This window comes from Stegodyphus dumicola, chromosome 3, assembly GCF_044657685.1.
Source record: "Stegodyphus dumicola isolate Sdum_Otavi_A_Nest chromosome 3, ASM4465768v1".
NCBI lineage: Eukaryota > Metazoa > Arthropoda > Arachnida > Araneae > Eresidae > Stegodyphus > Stegodyphus dumicola.
In genome coordinates, this window is record NC_140770.1 from 156,290,154 (window position 1) to 156,311,411 (window position 21,258).

Sequence of the window (21,258 nt, forward strand, 5' to 3'; positions counted from 1 at the left end):
ATGGAGGGTCCACGCTGTAATTACTCTCGTGGAGGCTCACACACACACAGATCGTATTTTATTCTCGAGTGTCAAGATGTAGAAACATCTTTTTACTCGACTTCTGATAAAGATCGGGAGGGGGAAGAAAGAGAAGGGTGAAAGAAGTGTGGGAAGCGGATGAAAGAGAGTGAATTCCGCACTAGCGGCGGCGAAAAAAGAGGGGGGGTGTCAAGTTCAGTGTCGTTATAAGATGTTGCCGCGGGTGGTAAAACCGCAGAGTCAGTTTTGCGTGAATGAGTCAATTAAGGTTGTGAATCTTATGTGGGGAGGATATCACAAGGGTAGCGATGTTTTTCTATGGGACGCGGGGAGTGTCTGAGAGTGCTAATAAGGCTATTATGGAGGCTCTACCAACTATTGATTTTAAATAAAGTTAGTTTTTCTTTTCTATCACAGGTGTCCAAATACTTATTGGTAGTCAGTGTAGAATGCCCTCATTAAGGTGTCAGCCTGCCTAAGCTCTAAAACGCTCTAACCTCTAAAACGACAGTCAGAAAGCTAAACAGCAGCCACTCAGCTGACGGAAAATTTCACACGTGTCGATCCCTGTATTGATCGAGACGATGATACGAAATCCAAGAGATGTTTCTAACAAGTAGATCCAAGGCCAACTCGGCCGTCTCGACAGTGTCCAGTTTAGGGCCCATGAATGCACTGAAATGAACTATATATCTGCTCCAAGAAATTGTTCTTAAAATTTCAATACAATTTGGACTTCTGCATCGATAAATGATGCATCAGTTGTTTTATTCAGTTTAGCTTCAGCATTATTTATATATTTTTTTTTTAAAATGCATCTGCTCCAGGATGATGTATTCTTTTATCTGTATTTTTCTAATTTTAGCGTAATGAAGGTATTCTACAACTAAACTGATTTGCCATTTGTGACCTCCAAGATGGCAGCGAAAAGGTTTGTAAAATCGTCTATAGATTGGGCTGCTTTCGCTGAAAGAGTTCCTGCTCATGAAAAAGCTAAATTTCACCTTTTTAAAGCGAAAGTCGATGGCTACACTAAAAGGTAAAACGTTTAATTTTTCAGTATATTTGGAATTTTTTTAAAAGAACGATGTCATAGTTACTCCGATCAAATTTAAATCTCTGACGATAAATAATACAAGTATTCTTGCAACCACTGCTCACTAAATACTGTTTGTTAATGAAATAAATTTTAAAAAATGTGTTTATTAGTACAAAGAGTGTAAGTGAATTTACGAATGTAATCTGTCTACATATTTTAAAAGGCAAAACATTTGCATGTACAGAGCAAAGCCAGTAAAAACTTGTTCCTTATTCATTATATATTGGATGACAGTATTTCCATGAGACAAAAATGGAGTAGTACAATCGGCACGAAGATTAATTAACCTTCCAGCACGCGCACTTAGCAATTTTACATGACCACGCGCGTCTTATTTTTTATGACATCTGTTATTTTACCGTTTTTGGCACGAAAAATGACAGAAATGAGTGAATATTGATAATAAATTTGTTAAAACATAAAATATTAGCCTTATTATTGAAAAGTACAAATGATGTCACATTCAAATAATAGTAAATTATTTTTAAACGCTTGTATTAGTCTGGTGGAAAAGCAATGATGTATTTTATTATAGAAATTTAAAAAATTTATTTTTAATAACTATATTTTAAAACATAAGCTAGTTTTAATATTCATCTGTCCTGTTGATTTATCAGCGAATCGAAGACAACTTGTCAGAAATAAAAGTTTCTTGCAGCTCTTATTATTTCAATTCCAATGCTCCAATCCCATCACTTGAGAGCAAGTCTTTTGCAGTTACATGATGTCCTTTTTTGGTTGATTAGCAACAAATTTTGGTGCTGAAAACCTCGTTTTTGGTTACCATGACAGTTTTAACTTTGTTTTAGCTTCCTGATTTCTTTTTTTTAAGTGAAAATAGATTGATGTGTACATGGACAAAGTTAAGGCAGTATGCATTGCCTAGTTTGTGCAATTCTCTGATATTTTTTTTAAGTGAAAATAGCTCGATGTGTACATGAACACAGAATTTGTGCAATTCTTCGACTACTTATTTTGGTTCTGTGTAGTGGGCATCTTAAAATTGTGCATTCCTGCCGCTAATCCTAGCATAAAAAAAAAATCTTCGAAAGGCAAGGGCCACCCAATTGTAAACTTTTACCATCTTTATCTTATTAATTGACTTCTGTGGGGATTTTGGGTGCATGGGCTTTGATTTAGGAAGCAATAATAGTAAAAAAAAGGGAATGGGAATTCTAATGCTCATGGTGGTTCTGAAACACATGGGGGGATACACTGAATAGTAAAACTGATGATGATATCAGTAAGGATGGCAGTGGCATAAAAGCTGTACAGATAACCGGATAGAAAGTTAATATTAGTATGGAACCTCATTGGAATGTAGGTTTCTTTTAAATAAATAATTATGTGATAGTTACTGGTAGTTTATTCATGAATAATTTTCATTTTGTATGTTCTTATTCTAACCACTTTATATAAATATATAACAAATATTCTCTATTTGTATAAAGCAAATCTAAAATTCTCTATTTGTAGAAAGCAAATATAAAATTAGAATTAAAAATTTAATGAAGAAAATTTCATGAAAGAAATAAAAATAGTTGCTGTGAACTAATTTACAATATCATTGAAATTCTAAGAGCATATGTAAATTAATTGCACTTATCTAAAACCATGAAAAAATATATTATTCCAAAAATTTAAATTTATTATTCCTAAAAATTGCGTAAGTGAATAATTGTTGAGCAGCAATATACACTTAGTCACAAAAGTAAGTATGCAACTCATAGCTTAAGTGAAAAAAGCTCTAGTTCTCAAATAAATATAAGAAAAATATTATTTTGGAGAGTGTTGTTTATAGCTTGTGATTCAAGTCATAGAGTAATGAAAAATAAACCAAATCATTATATTTTAAAAACTTTTTAAGAGTAATTTTGTTAACTACCAGTAGAAATTTAAATCACAAAAGTATATATGCACTCTGAATTTTTGACTTTTAAGTAGGCTGAATGAAACTTCTCGAGTGATTTTTCGTATTTCAGTGATAAGTTTAGAAGTTCTGCTAAAAAGCTTGTAAGTTTGAGCTTTAAGTACATCAACAATTCACCAATGGCTCCACGTGAAAAAGAATTATCAAAAGATCTAAAGGATGCAATAATAAAGCTCTGCAATAATAAAGCTAATAATACTGTCATTAATGATAAGGAAAACAAGTCCCAAAAACAAATCGCTAAAATCATAGGCAAAAGTCCTGCAACAGTGCAAAAATTCATTGAAAAGTTCCAGGCTGAGGGAAATACTCTAAACAAGCCAAGAACAGGACGACCGCCCATTTTGACGGATCGAGAAAGGCGAATTATTATTGGAAATGTGAAAAAAAAATCTGATCATTAGTGCACCAAAATTGACAACTGATCTGAAAAACAATTGGTTGATCTTTACATTATGGTAACTTGGCGATTTTTTGGCGAAAATTTGGCAACCAACTCTCCTACAGCAACCCTCTATTTTTTTTTCCCCGCCTCTATTTTGTCTTCACGAAGTAAAGACATGTTTCTTTTCTTCTTATCTACTGAACACTTCTTCCAACAATCTACTAGCCGAATTACACTTATGCTAGAAATTTTATCAAACAAAACTGCTTAATCATGACAAATATTCACTGCAAAATTGGGAAAAAGTGCACAATACCATACACCTTACGCATTTTTCAAAATAACACATACACATAAACCATGTACACGCCGACTTATTTTTACTTAAAAAAAACATCCCAGAATTGCACAAAAATGGCATTGCGCACACTCTTCACTATATCCATGTACACTGCTTTTTTCTCATAAATTAGAAAAATTTCACGAAAATACATGACAATTTTCTCAATCTTTAAACCCGGTAAAAAGAACATATATGAAATTACCTGATCGCGAAAAAGTATTTACCCTTTACAAATATGAACATTTCCACATATAAAATAAATAAAATATCCAAAAACTTTTACCTCTAAATCATCTATTACATTATACACGTCACCAACGAATTCATACCGCAAGTATAACAAATACTTAGTATCAAATATTTAAATTATTTCCATGCACGTTTATTTCAACTTAAATGTATACCAAATTCCTACAAACATAAAATTCACAAAATAACTATCATTTCATTAAAATATAATTAAATTCAAAAACACTACTTAAAATATAAATGAGCACATACGTTAAATTAATAAAAATTACCTTACAATCCTAATTACTTTAAACTAAATCATTGCTAATAGCAATTTTCCCAATAATACCAAATTCCTTTCCACCTTACATTTAGAACAATGCATAAAAATAATATCCTCAAATAATTAAAAATACTAACTTACCTAATCTTCTTCAGAATCTTGATTACGTGGCGGATACACTTTTCTAATTCATTCAATAAAATTATTGAAAGATTTTTCCTCCATACTTCCTCCGCTAAATAAAAAGCAAACTTCTCTTTATCACAATGCCTAAATACCCATTTCGAATTCACTTTACTTAGGGCCATGAGATCCAAAAATTACACAACACTGTTTCACACAACACAGAATAAAGCTAAATACAAAATTTCCACATTTTTTCCCGATTTCCCCCCTTTTCCGATTAAAGAACCGTAATTCGTCCATTAATATCACATGACATATCCCATGATCTCTCATTTCCCTCACGCAAAATAATGCATAATCAGAACTGAGTACTGCCCACATTATTACCAAAGTCCCAGGTAGTAACCTTTATCGCCTCCAAAATGTCGCCAAACTACCAGTTACCATATTGTAAAGATCAACCAAACAATTTTTCGAAGTCATGCAATCCTGAAACAATTCGTCGTGTGTTACGGAAGGCAGGATACCATGGTCGAAATATGGGAAGAAAACCATTTGCTAGCAAAGTGAATCGCAAAAAGGGAATAGATTTTGTAAAAGAAAATGTAAAGCAGGACACAAATTTTTGGAATTCTGTGATTTTTTTGGATGAAAGTAAATTCAACATCCATGGGTCAGATGGACACCAAAAAGTTTGGAGGAAAGCAAATGCAGCTCTAGAACCAAAAAACGTGAGAGGAACTGTAAAACACGGTGGTGGTTCGATTATGGTTTGGGGTTGCATGGCAGCAACTGGAGTAGGAAATTTAGTTATAATCGACCGAATAATGAATCAATATAGCATTTTAATATTTTAAAGAATAATCTAAGCCAAAATGCTTCTAAATTGGGACTCGATGGATCCTTCACTTTCCAACAAGATAATGATCCCAAACATACTGCTTGGGTTGTTCGGGAATGGCTGGTATATCACGTGCGAAAATAGCTAAAAACCCCACCTCAGTCACCTGATCTTAATCCCATTGAACACTTGTGGGATTATCTCGATCGCCAAGTTAGAAAGCAAGAGATCAAAACTAAGAATAATCTAAAAAAAACTCTTTTGAAGGAGTGACAGAAAATACCATCTTCTGTCACTCAAAATTTAGTAAAATCAATGCCATCTAGATTGAGAGGTGTTATAAAGGTCAAAGGCTATCCAACAAATTACTAATTTTATTTGAAAAATTATAAAATTTGCAATATTAACGTCTTTGTTTTTGTTTGCATACTTACTTTTATTATGTAAATTACATCCTATTTTAAGTTAAGCTCATCTTGCTAATTAAATATTTGTATTTTTTAATTACTTTTCATTTTATTATTAAGCTTGATTTTGCTGTAGTCGAAATAAATCGTTAATTTGAAAACTCTAATATTGTAGGTCTGTTTTTTTCATAGGACATCATCACGTACACTCTGCATACTTACTTTTGTGACTAAGTGTATATATTAGTTCTAAATTTCTCATTTTATGTCATTAATGATAATTTTTCTGCAGCTTAATGCATGAAAATACTAGACATGTTTATATTTTGCTTTCAAAAGAATTGTTTTGTAATTATGAAATATATATATGGATATACTCTAATACTTTTTTTTAATAGGCTAATGAGTTATCCTGAAAAACCACCTGCTATTGATTTCTCAGCATATCGTGCACGGTTGCCTAACCGAGCTATGGTAGATGAATTTGAGAAACAAGTATGTTTTTCATATTATTGGTTTGTGGTGAACTTTATTTTTGTGCTCTTGATATATGTTGTGACTGGCTATCAGTTGTATCATCAGAATCCCACTACCCTTTTTCTACAAATGGGAAAGGCGATTATAATATTTAATTCAATAAACTTGTTTTATATTTGTAACAGATTTTTAAAAGTGTCTTTGGAAGAGAGGAAGTAAATTTTTCATTTAAAACTAAGTTTTTCCCAAGGAAAAAAAAAAAAAAAAAAAAAAAAAACTTAAAGTGTTAACACTGTCGCCACGCTACCTGGAAAACCAGAAAAAGTCAGGGAATTCGAAAATTGACCAAAAAATTCAGGGAAGAGTCAGGGAATTTTGTGCAAGGATCCCACCAAAAAAAGCGAGTTTTGCGCCGACATCGGAAGAGATAACTTTTTTGGCGAATTGTGTATCACGTGAGCGTCATTCGGGCAGCTGGCATAGAGCCAATTTTCGCAGCTCCAATTTGATTGTCTTTTAGAAAGGCAAAGCAAGCTTCCCGTAACTTTTGGTTTCCAGCAACCTCGAGAATCGAGAGAATCGCATGTGCAATGCACGAACTAAAGAAAGTACTTGTTCTCGTATAAAACAAAATGGGTTATATCCTAGTATACGGTACCATGGAGGTTAGGTTAGAATCAAAGAATTATGTATTGTAAAGAAAGAAAACCTCTCTGCAACAGACTTGGCTCCGTTCCATCATAGAGGGAAACAGCTGTGCATGCGCGATATGTCTGTCGGCAAAGCTTAAAACTGGTGAAGTTCGAAGGTCACGTTATCAAGCGTTCATACAATGAATATCGTTTAAAATTTCTTTAAACTCTAAAGGAAAAGAAAATATTTTTTGGCACAAGTAAATTAATTCATAAATTAGTTATTTTGAGGGGGGAAAAAAAACTACGAAAATCCGTTTTTAAAGTTATTGCGAAAAATCCAAGAAGAAACGTTTCTTGGATTTTTCGCAATAATTTAAAAACGGATTTTCGTAGTTTTCTTTTTTGGATTGGATTAGGATTATTCATTTATGGCAAAGCACACGAGGGCTATCTGCCTAAGGGGAGGGATGCCTTCGTGGAGGACTTTCTAAGAGAAACTGACTCGTATACACATGGGGGGAAACCATGAAAACGGCCATACAACCTCGGAGCGAACTACCAGTGTTCAGCGTCTTTACCCCTCGGCCGCTGGTGGGCCGTTTTCTTTTTTGTCAAAGAACAACATTCTTAACATGTGTTTCTTAACATGTGTTCTTAACATGTATTCTTAACATGTGTTCTTAACATGTGTTCTTAACATGTTTCTTAACATGTGTTTCTCAATTTCCTGTACACATCGCGGAGAGGGAAATTCTAGCCTCCATGTTCCGTCGCCAAATCCCTTGGCAAATTTTTCCTCCGCATTCTAGTTACTTCTTTGGTTAGACTAATCTCCATGTATGGTACAACAGGATTTGGCGACATGATGATGAGCAGTAAATGGGTCATTTTGGTCTTGGCGACAATTTTCAAAATCGTGCCAAGGCCTTACCGTATACTAGGAATTTTACCGCGAAATCTTTTTAAAACTTCTTTTTTTTTTTCTTTTTAATAAATACCTTGTCATTTTGCAGTAAAATTAAAAAAAAAGTAATCAGTCTAATGATGTAATATAACTATATTCGCTAAAATATCGTTGATTATTCTAATTCAATTTTTAAGTAATTATCTTTATTTTTATGTTATTCGTATCATTTAATGTTGCTTCTTCTCTCTAAATTTATTTATTATTAGTAAATAATATTTCCAAATTTCAGGAAATTTTCTCTGGCATAATCCTGAAATTAATTCTAGCAGTATGATGACATACCATCACGAAATTTAATGAACATATTTTTTCCTTATGTATGCTGCGAAATAAATATAAAATACCTAAATTTATTAAAAAATATCATTAAATAGATTTCTTTCTTTCGTTTAGCTACAGAATGTCTGCAAAAAAAGCCTTATTTTATTCCAGGTTAAGTAGATTCTAATCTCAATCTTCAGTGGAGAAAACAACTCCTATTATAATTATATTTGTGTTTTCAAGTGTTAAGGTGTCTTTTAAGAAGACACCTCACACAAATTAAATTTACCTAAAATCTAACCTAACTATTTAGCATTGCATTGTGATTTATAACGACCGGATTTGCCTCGTGTTGAACTGGTGATGATCATGAGTAATAATTAAATAAAACATACAATTGTTATCCAATGTGTATATCTTAAATTTTATTAAGTCTCTTAAGTGGAAAAGTAAACAAAATTATCAAACAAAGTATACCAAGAATAATTAAGAATAAATGTCCTCTGGGATTTATTGAATAATTAAGTGAATTTGCTACACAATACTAGTAATACCATAATTAATTTACCTCTTAGCACAGCCAATGTACATTACGCATATAGACTGGAATTTTCTTGAAACACACCAGGAAAATCTGGAAAAGTCAGGGAATTTCATTCTCCTGTTTGAGTGGCAACCCTGTATTAAACAAACGTAATTTGTTGATGAAAACAATCATGCATGAAAGAACTATCGATCATATAGAAGGTAGATTTAAATTTTCATATTTATTTGTTAAATAGAATGTAATAATATTAAGATTACCATTAATCTATTGTATTTGTAAAAATGAATAATTTGACACCTCATGATTTACAAAATAAAAAACTTTTGATTAAATCATTTAAATGGACTTTACAAAATGTATCAGATGAGAGTTTTTGTGCAAGTGTGTATTTGTATGGTTTCTAACTTTGAAATTAAGTTAAAAATTTATTTTGCTTATCATAAAATTTGATAAAGCAACAAATCTTTTTTTGCCATAGATTTTAGTCAAGACTTACCAATTTCGAGGGCAAAGGTCTCTTTCTCTTGCTTATTTTGACATTTTAAGTTTTCTTAAAAATACCATTCAATTTTTTGGGGGGTTATATTGATTTCTTATTTTACTGTTTCAGTATACCTAGACTTTCTCTAGAATTGTCTGTTTATTCTTCACAGTATCCATGAAAAACAATTTATGAATTATAGTGAAAGGTTTATCGTAATTATCTGTTTGCTTTGGATATTGCAGGATTTTAGTTAAAATTCTGGTTTGTCATTGCACAGAAGAATAAGCGGTAAAAATATATTTACGAGTGCCCCTTGGCAATAAATAGCGATTTTTGGTGCTACAGGGACACTGAGTTTGTGCAGTTCTTTGACTTGTTATTTTGGCTTTGTGTAGCGGTGGCATGAAATTATAAATCCACTCATTAAGCTTTTGATATCCGAGAAGGACCTTTAGCACAACAACATAATTTATTACTATTTACAAAGAATTAAGAAAATAATGGAAGGAGATTGCTTACAGATGCGCTAAACAGCCTTCATTCGTGTTTCCATTTCTAATTAACACACTGTCTCTGTATTTTCAAATCACTATCCTTTTTTCTTCTGATGTTGCTATTCCGGAAAAAAACAACTTTCTTTTATTTATAACTAGCAGCTTCGCTGCTAGCCTTCGTCTGGATTTTAAATGTACTGGAAAAATGGCTGAAGGGAACACCAAATGTTAAATTTAAAAACTGCATAGAATTTTACTCTGCAGAACAACTTCATAAAAAAAAGTTATGTATAACAAAATTACAATGAAATAAGCAATATCCCTTAATACAAATATTAATTATCCTAATAAATAAATTAACCAACTTCCCTTTGCAAAATCTTACGAACTCAAATGGCATAAAGGAGGTTAAGAACTTTGTTTCCTAAAAAATCACTCAAAACTTTTCAATATCTTAAAAACAGTGAAATGAGCAATAAATAACATAAAAGAATACAAAAAAATTCTGAAAAGCAAAGTATAATTAATGATAGTTTATCTTATATTTTCAAGAGAAAAAAATTACAATGAAATAAGCTATATATCCCTTAATACAAATATTAATTATCCTAATAAAAAAATTAACCAACTTTCCGTTGAAGAAAAAAAATCATGCAAAACTTTCAATATCTTACAAACAGTGAAATAAGCAAAAAATAACATGAAAGCAACTCAAAAAACATAAAATTCCACGCAGAATTTTAATCTGCAGAACAACTTTATCAAAAAAAAAAAAAATTAATAAAAATGTATTATATATAAAAATAACAATGAAATATGCCAATCTCTTAAAACAGTGATATAAGAAATACAATGAAAAATTGTTGCCAAATATCATTTCTAAAAGAACGAAAGTATTCAAAATGATGGGATTTCATCAAAATCTATCAACAACAATAAGACGGGAAAATTGTTGCCAAAATCACATTTTTAAAGATGTGAGAAGTGTACTCAGAAGCTTCATTTAAAAATTTTTTAAAAAATACAAAATATTATCATTTTTCCAAAATTCTTTCTGTAAAAGCAGTCGCAAGGATAAAAGTTTAACGTGTCCAAAAATCAAAGAAAAATAAACTGTACATTTTTAAAAATAAACTTTTTTAGAAAAAATCTCTTTGAAAAGGTGTTAAGCTCACTTTGTTAAATAAACTCATATTTAATCGATTTATTGAAACACGGAGTTCATTTTAAGTTCTTCGAAAAAATCACTTCGAGGTGCACTGGCTCTTATCTAGATGCCCCTATGTACCAAATTTCGTAGCCGTGGGTCTATTAGCTTACGCGAATATAGGCATATGAAAGCCCAAATTTGGAATGTATTTTATTATCTATTTCATATTTTGTAAAGCATTTATGAGTTTTTGTTTAAGAAAGTTGGGGATTTCGAAACAAGCAAATGGCAACACTGTGTGAAAAAAAAGCATTTTTATCTCCAGCGCACCAGACTGTGGATCAGAATTTTTAGATGTGCGGTTTTAAATATTTTATGATATTTATCATAATTATCTGTTTGCTTTGGATATTGCAGGATTTTAGTTAAAATTCTGGTTTGTCATTGCACAGAAGAATAAGCGGTAAAAATATATTTACGAGTGCCCCTTGGCAATAAATAGCGATTTTTGGTGCTACAGGGACACTGAGTTTGTGCAGTTCTTTGACTTGTTATTTTGGCTTTGTGTAGCGGTGGCATGAAATTATAAATCCACTCGTTAAGCTTTTGATATCCGAGAAGGACCTTTAGCACAACAACATAATTTATTACTATTTACAAAGAATTAAGAAAATAATGGAAGGAGATTGCTTACAGATGCGCTAAACAGCCTTCATTCGTGTTTCCATTTCTAATTAACACACTGTCTCTGTATTTTCAAATCACTATCCTTTTTTCTTCTGATGTTGCTATTCCGGAAAAAAACAACTTTCTTTTATTTATAACTAGCAGCTTCGCTGCTAGCCTTCGTCTGGATTTTAAATGTACTGGAAAAATGGCTGAAGGGAACACCAAATGTTAAATTTAAAAACTGCATAGAATTTTACTCTGCAGAACAACTTCATAAAAAAAAAGTTATGTATAACAAAATTACAATGAAATAAGCAATATCCCTTAATACAAATATTAATTATCCTAATAAATAAATTAATCAACTTCCCTTTGCAAAATCTTACGAACTCAAATGGCATAAAGGAGGTTAAGAACTTTGTTTCCTAAAAAATCACTCAAAACTTTTCAATATCTTAAAAACAGTGAAATGAGCAATAAATAACATAAAAGAATACAAAAAAATTCTGAAAAGCAAAGTATAATTAATGATAGTTTATCTTATATTTTCAAGAGAAAAAAATTACAATGAAATAAGCTATATATCCCTTAATACAAATATTAATTATCCTAATAAAAAAATTAACCAACTTTCCGTTGAAGAAAAAAAATCATGCAAAACTTTCAATATCTTACAAACAGTGAAATAAGCAAAAAATAACATGAAAGCAACTCAAAAAACATAAAATTCCACGCAGAATTTTAATCTGCAGAACAACTTTATCAAAAAAAAAAAAAAAAAAAAAACCAATAAAAATGTATTATATATAAAAATAACAATGAAATATGCCAATCTCTTAAAACAGTGATATAAGAAATACAATGAAAAATTGTTGCCAAATATCATTTCTAAAAGAACGAAAGTATTCAAAATGATGGGATTTCATCAAAATCTATCAACAACAATAAGACGGGAAAATTGTTGCCAAAATCACATTTTTAAAGATGTGAGAAGTGTACTCAGAAGCTTCATTTAAAAATTTTTTAAAAAATACAAAATATTATCATTTTTCCAAAATTCTTTCTGTAAAAGCAGTCGCAAGGATAAAAGTTTAACGTGTCCAAAAATCAAAGAAAAATAAACTGTACATTTTAAAAAATAAACTTTTTTAGAAAAAATCTCTTTGAAAAGGTGTTAAGCTCACTTTGTTAAATAAACTCATATTTAATCGATTTATTGAAACACGGAGTTCATTTTAAGTTCTTCGAAAAAATCACTTCGAGGTGCACTGGCTCTTATCTAGATGCCCCTATGTACCAAATTTCGTAGCCGTGGGTCTATTAGCTTACGCGAATATAGGCATATGAAAGCCCAAATTTGGAATGTATTTTATTATCTATTTCATATTTTGTAAAGCATTTATGAGTTTTTGTTTAAGAAAGTTGGGGATTTCGAAACAAGCAAATGGCAACACTGTGTGAAAAAAAAGCATTTTTATCTCCAGCGCACCAGACTGTGGATCAGAATTTTTAGATGTGCTGTTTTAAATATTTTATGATATTTATCATAATTATCTGTTTGCTTTGGATATTGCAGGATTTTAGTTAAAATTCTGGTTTGTCATTGCACAGAAGAATAAGCGGTAAAAATATATTTACGAGTGCCCCTTGGCAATAAATAGCGATTTTTGGTGCTACAGGGACACTGAGTTTGTGCAGTTCTTTGACTTGTTATTTTGGCTTTGTGTAGCGGTGGCATGAAATTATAAATCCACTCGTTAAGCTTTTGATATCCGAGAAGGACCTTTAGCACAACAACATAATTTATTACTATTTACAAAGAATTAAGAAAATAATGGAAGGAGATTGCTTACAGATGCGCTAAACAGCCTTCATTCGTGTTTCCATTTCTAATTAACACACTGTCTCTGTATTTTCAAATCACTATCCTTTTTTCTTCTGATGTTGCTATTCCGGAAAAAAACAACTTTCTTTTATTTATAACTAGCAGCTTCGCTGCTAGCCTTCGTCTGGATTTTAAATGTACTGGAAAAATGGCTGAAGGGAACACCAAATGTTAAATTTAAAAACTGCATAGAATTTTACTCTGCAGAACAACTTCATAAAAAAAAGTTATGTATAACAAAATTACAATGAAATAAGCAATATCCCTTAATACAAATATTAATTATCCTAATAAATAAATTAACCAACTTCCCTTTGCAAAATCTTACGAACTCAAATGGCATAAAGGAGGTTAAGAACTTTGTTTCCTAAAAAATCACTCAAAACTTTTCAATATCTTAAAAACAGTGAAATGAGCAATAAATAACATAAAAGAATACAAAAAAATTCTGAAAAGCAAAGTATAATTAATGATAGTTTATCTTATATTTTCAAGAGAAAAAAATTACAATGAAATAAGCTATATATCCCTTAATACAAATATTAATTATCCTAATAAAAAAATTAACCAACTTTCCGTTGAAGAAAAAAAATCATGCAAAACTTTCAATATCTTACAAACAGTGAAATAAGCAAAAAATAACATGAAAGCAACTCAAAAAACATAAAATTCCACGCAGAATTTTAATCTGCAGAACAACTTTATCAAAAAAAAAAAAATTAATAAAAATGTATTATATATAAAAATAACAATGAAATATGCCAATCTCTTAAAACAGTGATATAAGAAATACAATGAAAAATTGTTGCCAAATATCATTTCTAAAAGAACGAAAGTATTCAAAATGATGGGATTTCATCAAAATCTATCAACAACAATAAGACGGGAAAATTGTTGCCAAAATCACATTTTTAAAGATGTGAGAAGTGTACTCAGAAGCTTCATTTAAAAATTTTTTAAAAAATACAAAATATTATCATTTTTCCAAAATTCTTTCTGTAAAAGCAGTCGCAAGGATAAAAGTTTAACGTGTCCAAAAATCAAAGAAAAATAAACTGTACATTTTTAAAAATAAACTTTTTTAGAAAAAATCTCTTTGAAAAGGTGTTAAGCTCACTTTGTTAAATAAACTCATATTTAATCGATTTATTGAAACACGGAGTTCATTTTAAGTTCTTCGAAAAAATCACTTCGAGGTGCACTGGCTCTTATCTAGATGCCCCTATGTACCAAATTTCGTAGCCGTGGGTCTATTAGCTTACGCGAATATAGGCATATGAAAGCCCAAATTTGGAATGTATTTTATTATCTATTTCATATTTTGTAAAGCATTTATGAGTTTTTGTTTAAGAAAGTTGGGGATTTCGAAACAAGCAAATGGCAACACTGTGTGAAAAAAAAGCATTTTTATCTCCAGCGCACCAGACTGTGGATCAGAATTTTTAGATGTGCGGTTTTAAATATTTTATGATATTTATCATAATTATCTGTTTGCTTTGGATATTGCAGGATTTTAGTTAAAATTCTGGTTTGTCATTGCACAGAAGAATAAGCGGTAAAAATATATTTACGAGTGCCCCTTGGCAATAAATAGCGATTTTTGGTGCTACAGGGACACTGAGTTTGTGCAGTTCTTTGACTTGTTATTTTGGCTTTGTGTAGCGGTGGCATGAAATTATAAATCCACTCGTTAAGCTTTTGATATCCGAGAAGGACCTTTAGCACAACAACATAATTTATTACTATTTACAAAGAATTAAGAAAATAATGGAAGGAGATTGCTTACAGATGCGCTAAACAGCCTTCATTCGTGTTTCCATTTCTAATTAACACACTGTCTCTGTATTTTCAAATCACTATCCTTTTTTCTTCTGATGTTGCTATTCCGGAAAAAAACAACTTTCTTTTATTTATAACTAGCAGCTTCGCTGCTAGCCTTCGTCTGGATTTTAAATGTACTGGAAAAATGGCTGAAGGGAACACCAAATGTTAAATTTAAAAACTGCATAGAATTTTACTCTGCAGAACAACTTCATAAAAAAAAAGTTATGTATAACAAAATTACAATGAAATAAGCAATATCCCTTAATACAAATATTAATTATCCTAATAAATAAATTAATCAACTTCCCTTTGCAAAATCTTACGAACTCAAATGGCATAAAGGAGGTTAAGAACTTTGTTTCCTAAAAAATCACTCAAAACTTTTCAATATCTTAAAAACAGTGAAATGAGCAATAAATAACATAAAAGAATACAAAAAAATTCTGAAAAGCAAAGTATAATTAATGATAGTTTATCTTATATTTTCAAGAGAAAAAAATTACAATGAAATAAGCTATATATCCCTTAATACAAATATTAATTATCCTAATAAAAAAATTAACCAACTTTCCGTTGAAGAAAAAAAATCATGCAAAACTTTCAATATCTTACAAACAGTGAAATAAGCAAAAAATAACATGAAAGCAACTCAAAAAACATAAAATTCCACGCAGAATTTTAATCTGCAGAACAACTTTATCAAAAAAAAAAAAAAAAAAAAAAACCAATAAAAATGTATTATATATAAAAATAACAATGAAATATGCCAATCTCTTAAAACAGTGATATAAGAAATACAATGAAAAATTGTTGCCAAATATCATTTCTAAAAGAACGAAAGTATTCAAAATGATGGGATTTCATCAAAATCTATCAACAACAATAAGACGGGAAAATTGTTGCCAAAATCACATTTTTAAAGATGTGAGAAGTGTACTCAGAAGCTTCATTTAAAAATTTTTTAAAAAATACAAAATATTATCATTTTTCCAAAATTCTTTCTGTAAAAGCAGTCGCAAGGATAAAAGTTTAACGTGTCCAAAAATCAAAGAAAAATAAACTGTACATTTTAAAAAATAAACTTTTTTAGAAAAAATCTCTTTGAAAAGGTGTTAAGCTCACTTTGTTAAATAAACTCATATTTAATCGATTTATTGAAACACGGAGTTCATTTTAAGTTCTTCGAAAAAATCACTTCGAGGTGCACTGGCTCTTATCTAGATGCCCCTATGTACCAAATTTCGTAGCCGTGGGTCTATTAGCTTACGCGAATATAGGCATATGAAAGCCCAAATTTGGAATGTATTTTATTATCTATTTCATATTTTGTAAAGCATTTATGAGTTTTTGTTTAAGAAAGTTGGGGATTTCGAAACAAGCAAATGGCAACACTGTGTGAAAAAAAAGCATTTTTATCTCCAGCGCACCAGACTGTGGATCAGAATTTTTAGATGTGCTGTTTTAAATATTTTATGATATTTATCATAATTATCTGTTTGCTTTGGATATTGCAGGATTTTAGTTAAAATTCTGGTTTGTCATTGCACAGAAGAATAAGCGGTAAAAATATATTTACGAGTGCCCCTTGGCAATAAATAGCGATTTTTGGTGCTACAGGGACACTGAGTTTGTGCAGTTCTTTGACTTGTTATTTTGGCTTTGTGTAGCGGTGGCATGAAATTATAAATCCACTCGTTAAGCTTTTGATATCCGAGAAGGACCTTTAGCACAACAACATAATTTATTACTATTTACAAAGAATTAAGAAAATAATGGAAGGAGATTGCTTACAGATGCGCTAAACAGCCTTCATTCGTGTTTCCATTTCTAATTAACACACTGTCTCTGTATTTTCAAATCACTATCCTTTTTTCTTCTGATGTTGCTATTCCGGAAAAAAACAACTTTCTTTTATTTATAACTAGCAGCTTCGCTGCTAGCCTTCGTCTGGATTTTAAATGTACTGGAAAAATGGCTGAAGGGAACACCAAATGTTAAATTTAAAAACTGCATAGAATTTTACTCTGCAGAACAACTTCATAAAAAAAAGTTATGTATAACAAAATTACAATGAAATAAGCAATATCCCTTAATACAAATATTAATTATCCTAATAAATAAATTAATCAACTTCCCTTTGCAAAATCTTACGAACTCAAATGGCATAAAGGAGGTTAAGAACTTTGTTTCCTAAAAAATCACTCAAAACTTTTCAATATCTTAAAAACAGTGAAATGAGCAATAAATAACATAAAAGAATACAAAAAAATTCTGAAAAGCAAAGTATAATTAATGATAGTTTATCTTATATTTTCAAGAGAAAAAAATTACAATGAAATAAGCTATATATCCCTTAATACAAATATTAATTATCCTAATAAAAAAATTAACCAACTTTCCGTTGAAGAAAAAAAATCATGCAAAACTTTCAATATCTTACAAACAGTGAAATAAGCAAAAAATAACATGAAAGCAACTCAAAAAACATAAAATTCCACGCAGAATTTTAATCTGCAGAACAACTTTATCAAAAAAAAAAAAAAAAAAACCAATAAAAATGTATTATATATAAAAATAACAATGAAATATGCCAATCTCTTAAAACAGTGATATAAGAAATACAATGAAAAATTGTTGCCAAATATCATTTCTAAAAGAACGAAAGTATTCAAAATGATGGGATTTCATCAAAATCTATAAACAACAATAAGACGGGAAAATTGTTGCCAAAATCACATTTTTAAAGATGTGAGAAGTGTACTCAGAAGCTTCATTTAAAAATTTTTTAAAAAATACAAAATATTATCATTTTTCCAAAATTCTTTCTGTAAAATCAGTCGCAAGGATAAAAGTTTAACGTGTCCAAAAATCAAAGAAAAATAAACTGTACATTTTAAAAAATAAACTTTTTTAGAAAAAATCTCTTTGAAAAGGTGTTAAGCTCACTTTGTTAAATAAACTCATATTTAATCGATTTATTGAAACACGGAGTTCATTTTAAGTTCTTCGAAAAAATCACTTCGAGGTGCACTGGCTCTTATCTAGATGCCCCTATGTACCAAATTTCGTAGCCGTGGGTCTATTAGCTTACGCGAATATAGGCATATGAAAGCCCAAATTTGGAATGTATTTTATTATCTATTTCATATTTTGTAAAGCATTTATGAGTTTTTGTTTAAGAAAGTTGGGGATTTCGAAACAAGCAAATGGCAACACTGTGTGAAAAAAAAGCATTTTTATCTCCAGCGCACCAGACTGTGGATCAGAATTTTTAGATGTGCTGTTTTAAATATTTTATGATATTTATCATAATTATCTGTTTGCTTTGGATATTGCAGGATTTTAGTTAAAATTCTGGTTTGTCATTGCACAGAAGAATAAGCGGTAAAAATATATTTACGAGTGCCCCTTGGCAATAAATAGCGATTTTTGGTGCTACAGGGACACTGAGTTTGTGCAGTTCTTTGACTTGTTATTTTGGCTTTGTGTAGCGGTGGCATGAAATTATAAATCCACTCGTTAAGCTTTTGATATCCGAGAAGGACCTTTAGCACAACAACATAATTTATTACTATTTACAAAGAATTAAGAAAATAATGGAAGGAGATTGCTTACAGATGCGCTAAACAGCCTTCATTCGTGTTTCCATTTCTAATTAACACACTGTCTCTGTATTTTCAAATCACTATCCTTTTTTCTTCTGATGTTGCTATTCCGGAAAAAAACAACTTTCTTTTATTTATAACTAGCAGCTTCGCTGCTAGCCTTCGTCTGGATTTTAAATGTACTGGAAAAATGGCTGAAGGGAACACCAAATGTTAAATTTAAAAACTGCATAGAATTTTACTCTGCAGAACAACTTCATAAAAAAAAGTTATGTATAACAAAATTACAATGAAATAAGCAATATCCCTTAATACAAATATTAATTATCCTAATAAATAAATTAATCAACTTCCCTTTGCAAAATCTTACGAACTCAAATGGCATAAAGGAGGTTAAGAACTTTGTTTCCTAAAAAATCACTCAAAACTTTTCAATATCTTAAAAACAGTGAAATGAGCAATAAATAACATAAAAGAATACAAAAAAATTCTGAAAAGCAAAGTATAATTAATGATAATTTATCTTATATTTTCAAGAGAAAAAAATTACAATGAAATAAGCTATATATCCCGTAATACAAATATTAATTATCCTAATAAAAAAATTAACCAACTTTCCGTTGAAGAAAAAAAATCATGCAAAACTTTCAATATCTTACAAACAGTGAAATAAGCAAAAAATAACATGAAAGCAACTCAAAAAACATAAAATTCCACGCAGAATTTTAATCTGCAGAACAACTTTATCAAAAAAAAAAAAAAAAAAAAAAAAAAAAACCAATAAAAATGTATTATATATAAAAATAACAATGAAATATGCCAATCTCTTAAAACAGTGATATAAGAAATACAATGAAAAATTGTTGCCAAATATCATTTCTAAAAGAACGAAAGTATTCAAAATGATGGGATTTCATCAAAATCTATCAACAACAATAAGACGGGAAAATTGTTGCCAAAATCACATTTTTAAAGATGTGAGAAGTGTACTCAGAAGCTTCATTTAAAAATTTTTTAAAAAATACAAAATATTATCATTTTTCCAAAATTCTTTCTGTAAAAGCAGTCGCAAGGATAAAAGTTTAACGTGTCCAAAAATCAAAGAAAAATAAACTGTACATTTTAAAAAATAAACTTTTTTAGAAAAAATCTCTTTGAAAAGGTGTTAAGCTCACTTTGTTAAATAAACTCATATTTAATCGATTTATTGAAACACGGAGTTCATTTTAAGTTCTTCGAAAAAATCACTTCGAGGTGCACTGGCTCTTATCTAGATGCCCCTATGTACCAAATTTCGTAGCCGTGGGTCTATTAGCTTACGCGAATATAGGCATATGAAAGCCCAAATTTGGAATGTATTTTATTATCTATTTCATATTTTGTAAAGCATTTATGAGTTTTTGTTTAAGAAAGTTGGGGATTTCGAAACAAGCAAATGGCAACACTGTGTGAAAAAAAAGCATTTTTATCTCCAGCGCACCAGACTGTGGATCAGAATTTTTAGATGTGCTGTTTTAAATATTTTATGATATTTATCATAATTATCTGTTTGCTTTGGATATTGCAGGATTTTAGTTAAAATTCTGGTTTGTCATTGCACAGAAGAATAAGCGGTAAAAATATATTTACGAGTGCCCCTTGGCAATAAATAGCGATTTTTGGTGCTACAGGGACACTGAGTTTGTGCAGTTCTTTGACTTGTTATTTTGGCTTTGTGTAGCGGTGGCATGAAATTATAAATCCACTCGTTAAGCTTTTGATATCCGAGAAGGACCTTTAGCACAACAACATAATTTATTACTATTTACAAAGAATTAAGAAAATAATGGAAGGAGATTGCTTACAGATGCGCTAAACAGCCTTCATTCGTGTTTCCATTTCTAATTAACACACTGTCTCTGTATTTTCAAATCACTATCCTTTTTTCTTCTGATGTTGCTATTCCGGAAAAAAACAACTTTCTTTTATTTATAACTAGCAGCTTCGCTGCTAGCCTTCGTCTGGATTTTAAATGTACTGGAAAAATGGCTGAAGGGAACACCAAATGTTAAATTTAAAAACTGCATAGAATTTTACTCTGCAGAACAACTTCATAAAAAAAAGTTATGTATAACAAAATTACAATGAAATAAGCAATATCCCTTAATACAAATATTAATTATCCTAATAAATAAATTAATCAACTTCCCTTTGCAAAATCTTACGAACTCAAATGGCATAAAGGAGGTTAAGAACTTTGTTTCCTAAAAAATCACTCAAAACTTTTCAATATCTTAAAAACAGTGAAATGAGCAATAAATAACATAAAAGAATACAAAAAAATTCTGAAAAGCAAAGTATAATTAATGATAGTTTATCTTATATTTTCAAGAGAAAAAAATTACAATGAAATAAGCTATATATCCCTTAATACAAATATTAATTATCCTAATAAAAAAATTAACCAACTTTCCGTTGAAGAAAAAAAATCATGCAAAACTTTCAATATCTTACAAACAGTGAAATAAGCAAAAAATAACATGAAAGCAACTCAAAAAACATAAAATTCCACGCAGAATTTTAATCTGCAGAACAACTTTATCAAAAAAAAAAAA

The 21,258-nt window shown here is 30.1% G+C and overlaps 1 protein-coding gene across 1 annotated transcript in view; it reads left to right on the forward strand.

Moving 5' to 3' along the window:
* The first annotated feature begins 902 nt into the window (after positions 1–902).
* The window catches only part of LOC118179962 (ATP synthase subunit d, mitochondrial-like), a 95,508-nt gene continuing 75,152 nt past the window's right edge, over positions 903–21,258 (forward strand). The window contains exons 1-2 of the mRNA XM_085813542.1: positions 903–1,060; positions 6,065–6,161. Of these exons, the coding sequence (XP_085669668.1) occupies positions 939–1,060; positions 6,065–6,161 (219 nt within the window). The 5' untranslated portion in view covers positions 903–938. The remainder of the gene's footprint in view (positions 1,061–6,064; positions 6,162–21,258) is intronic.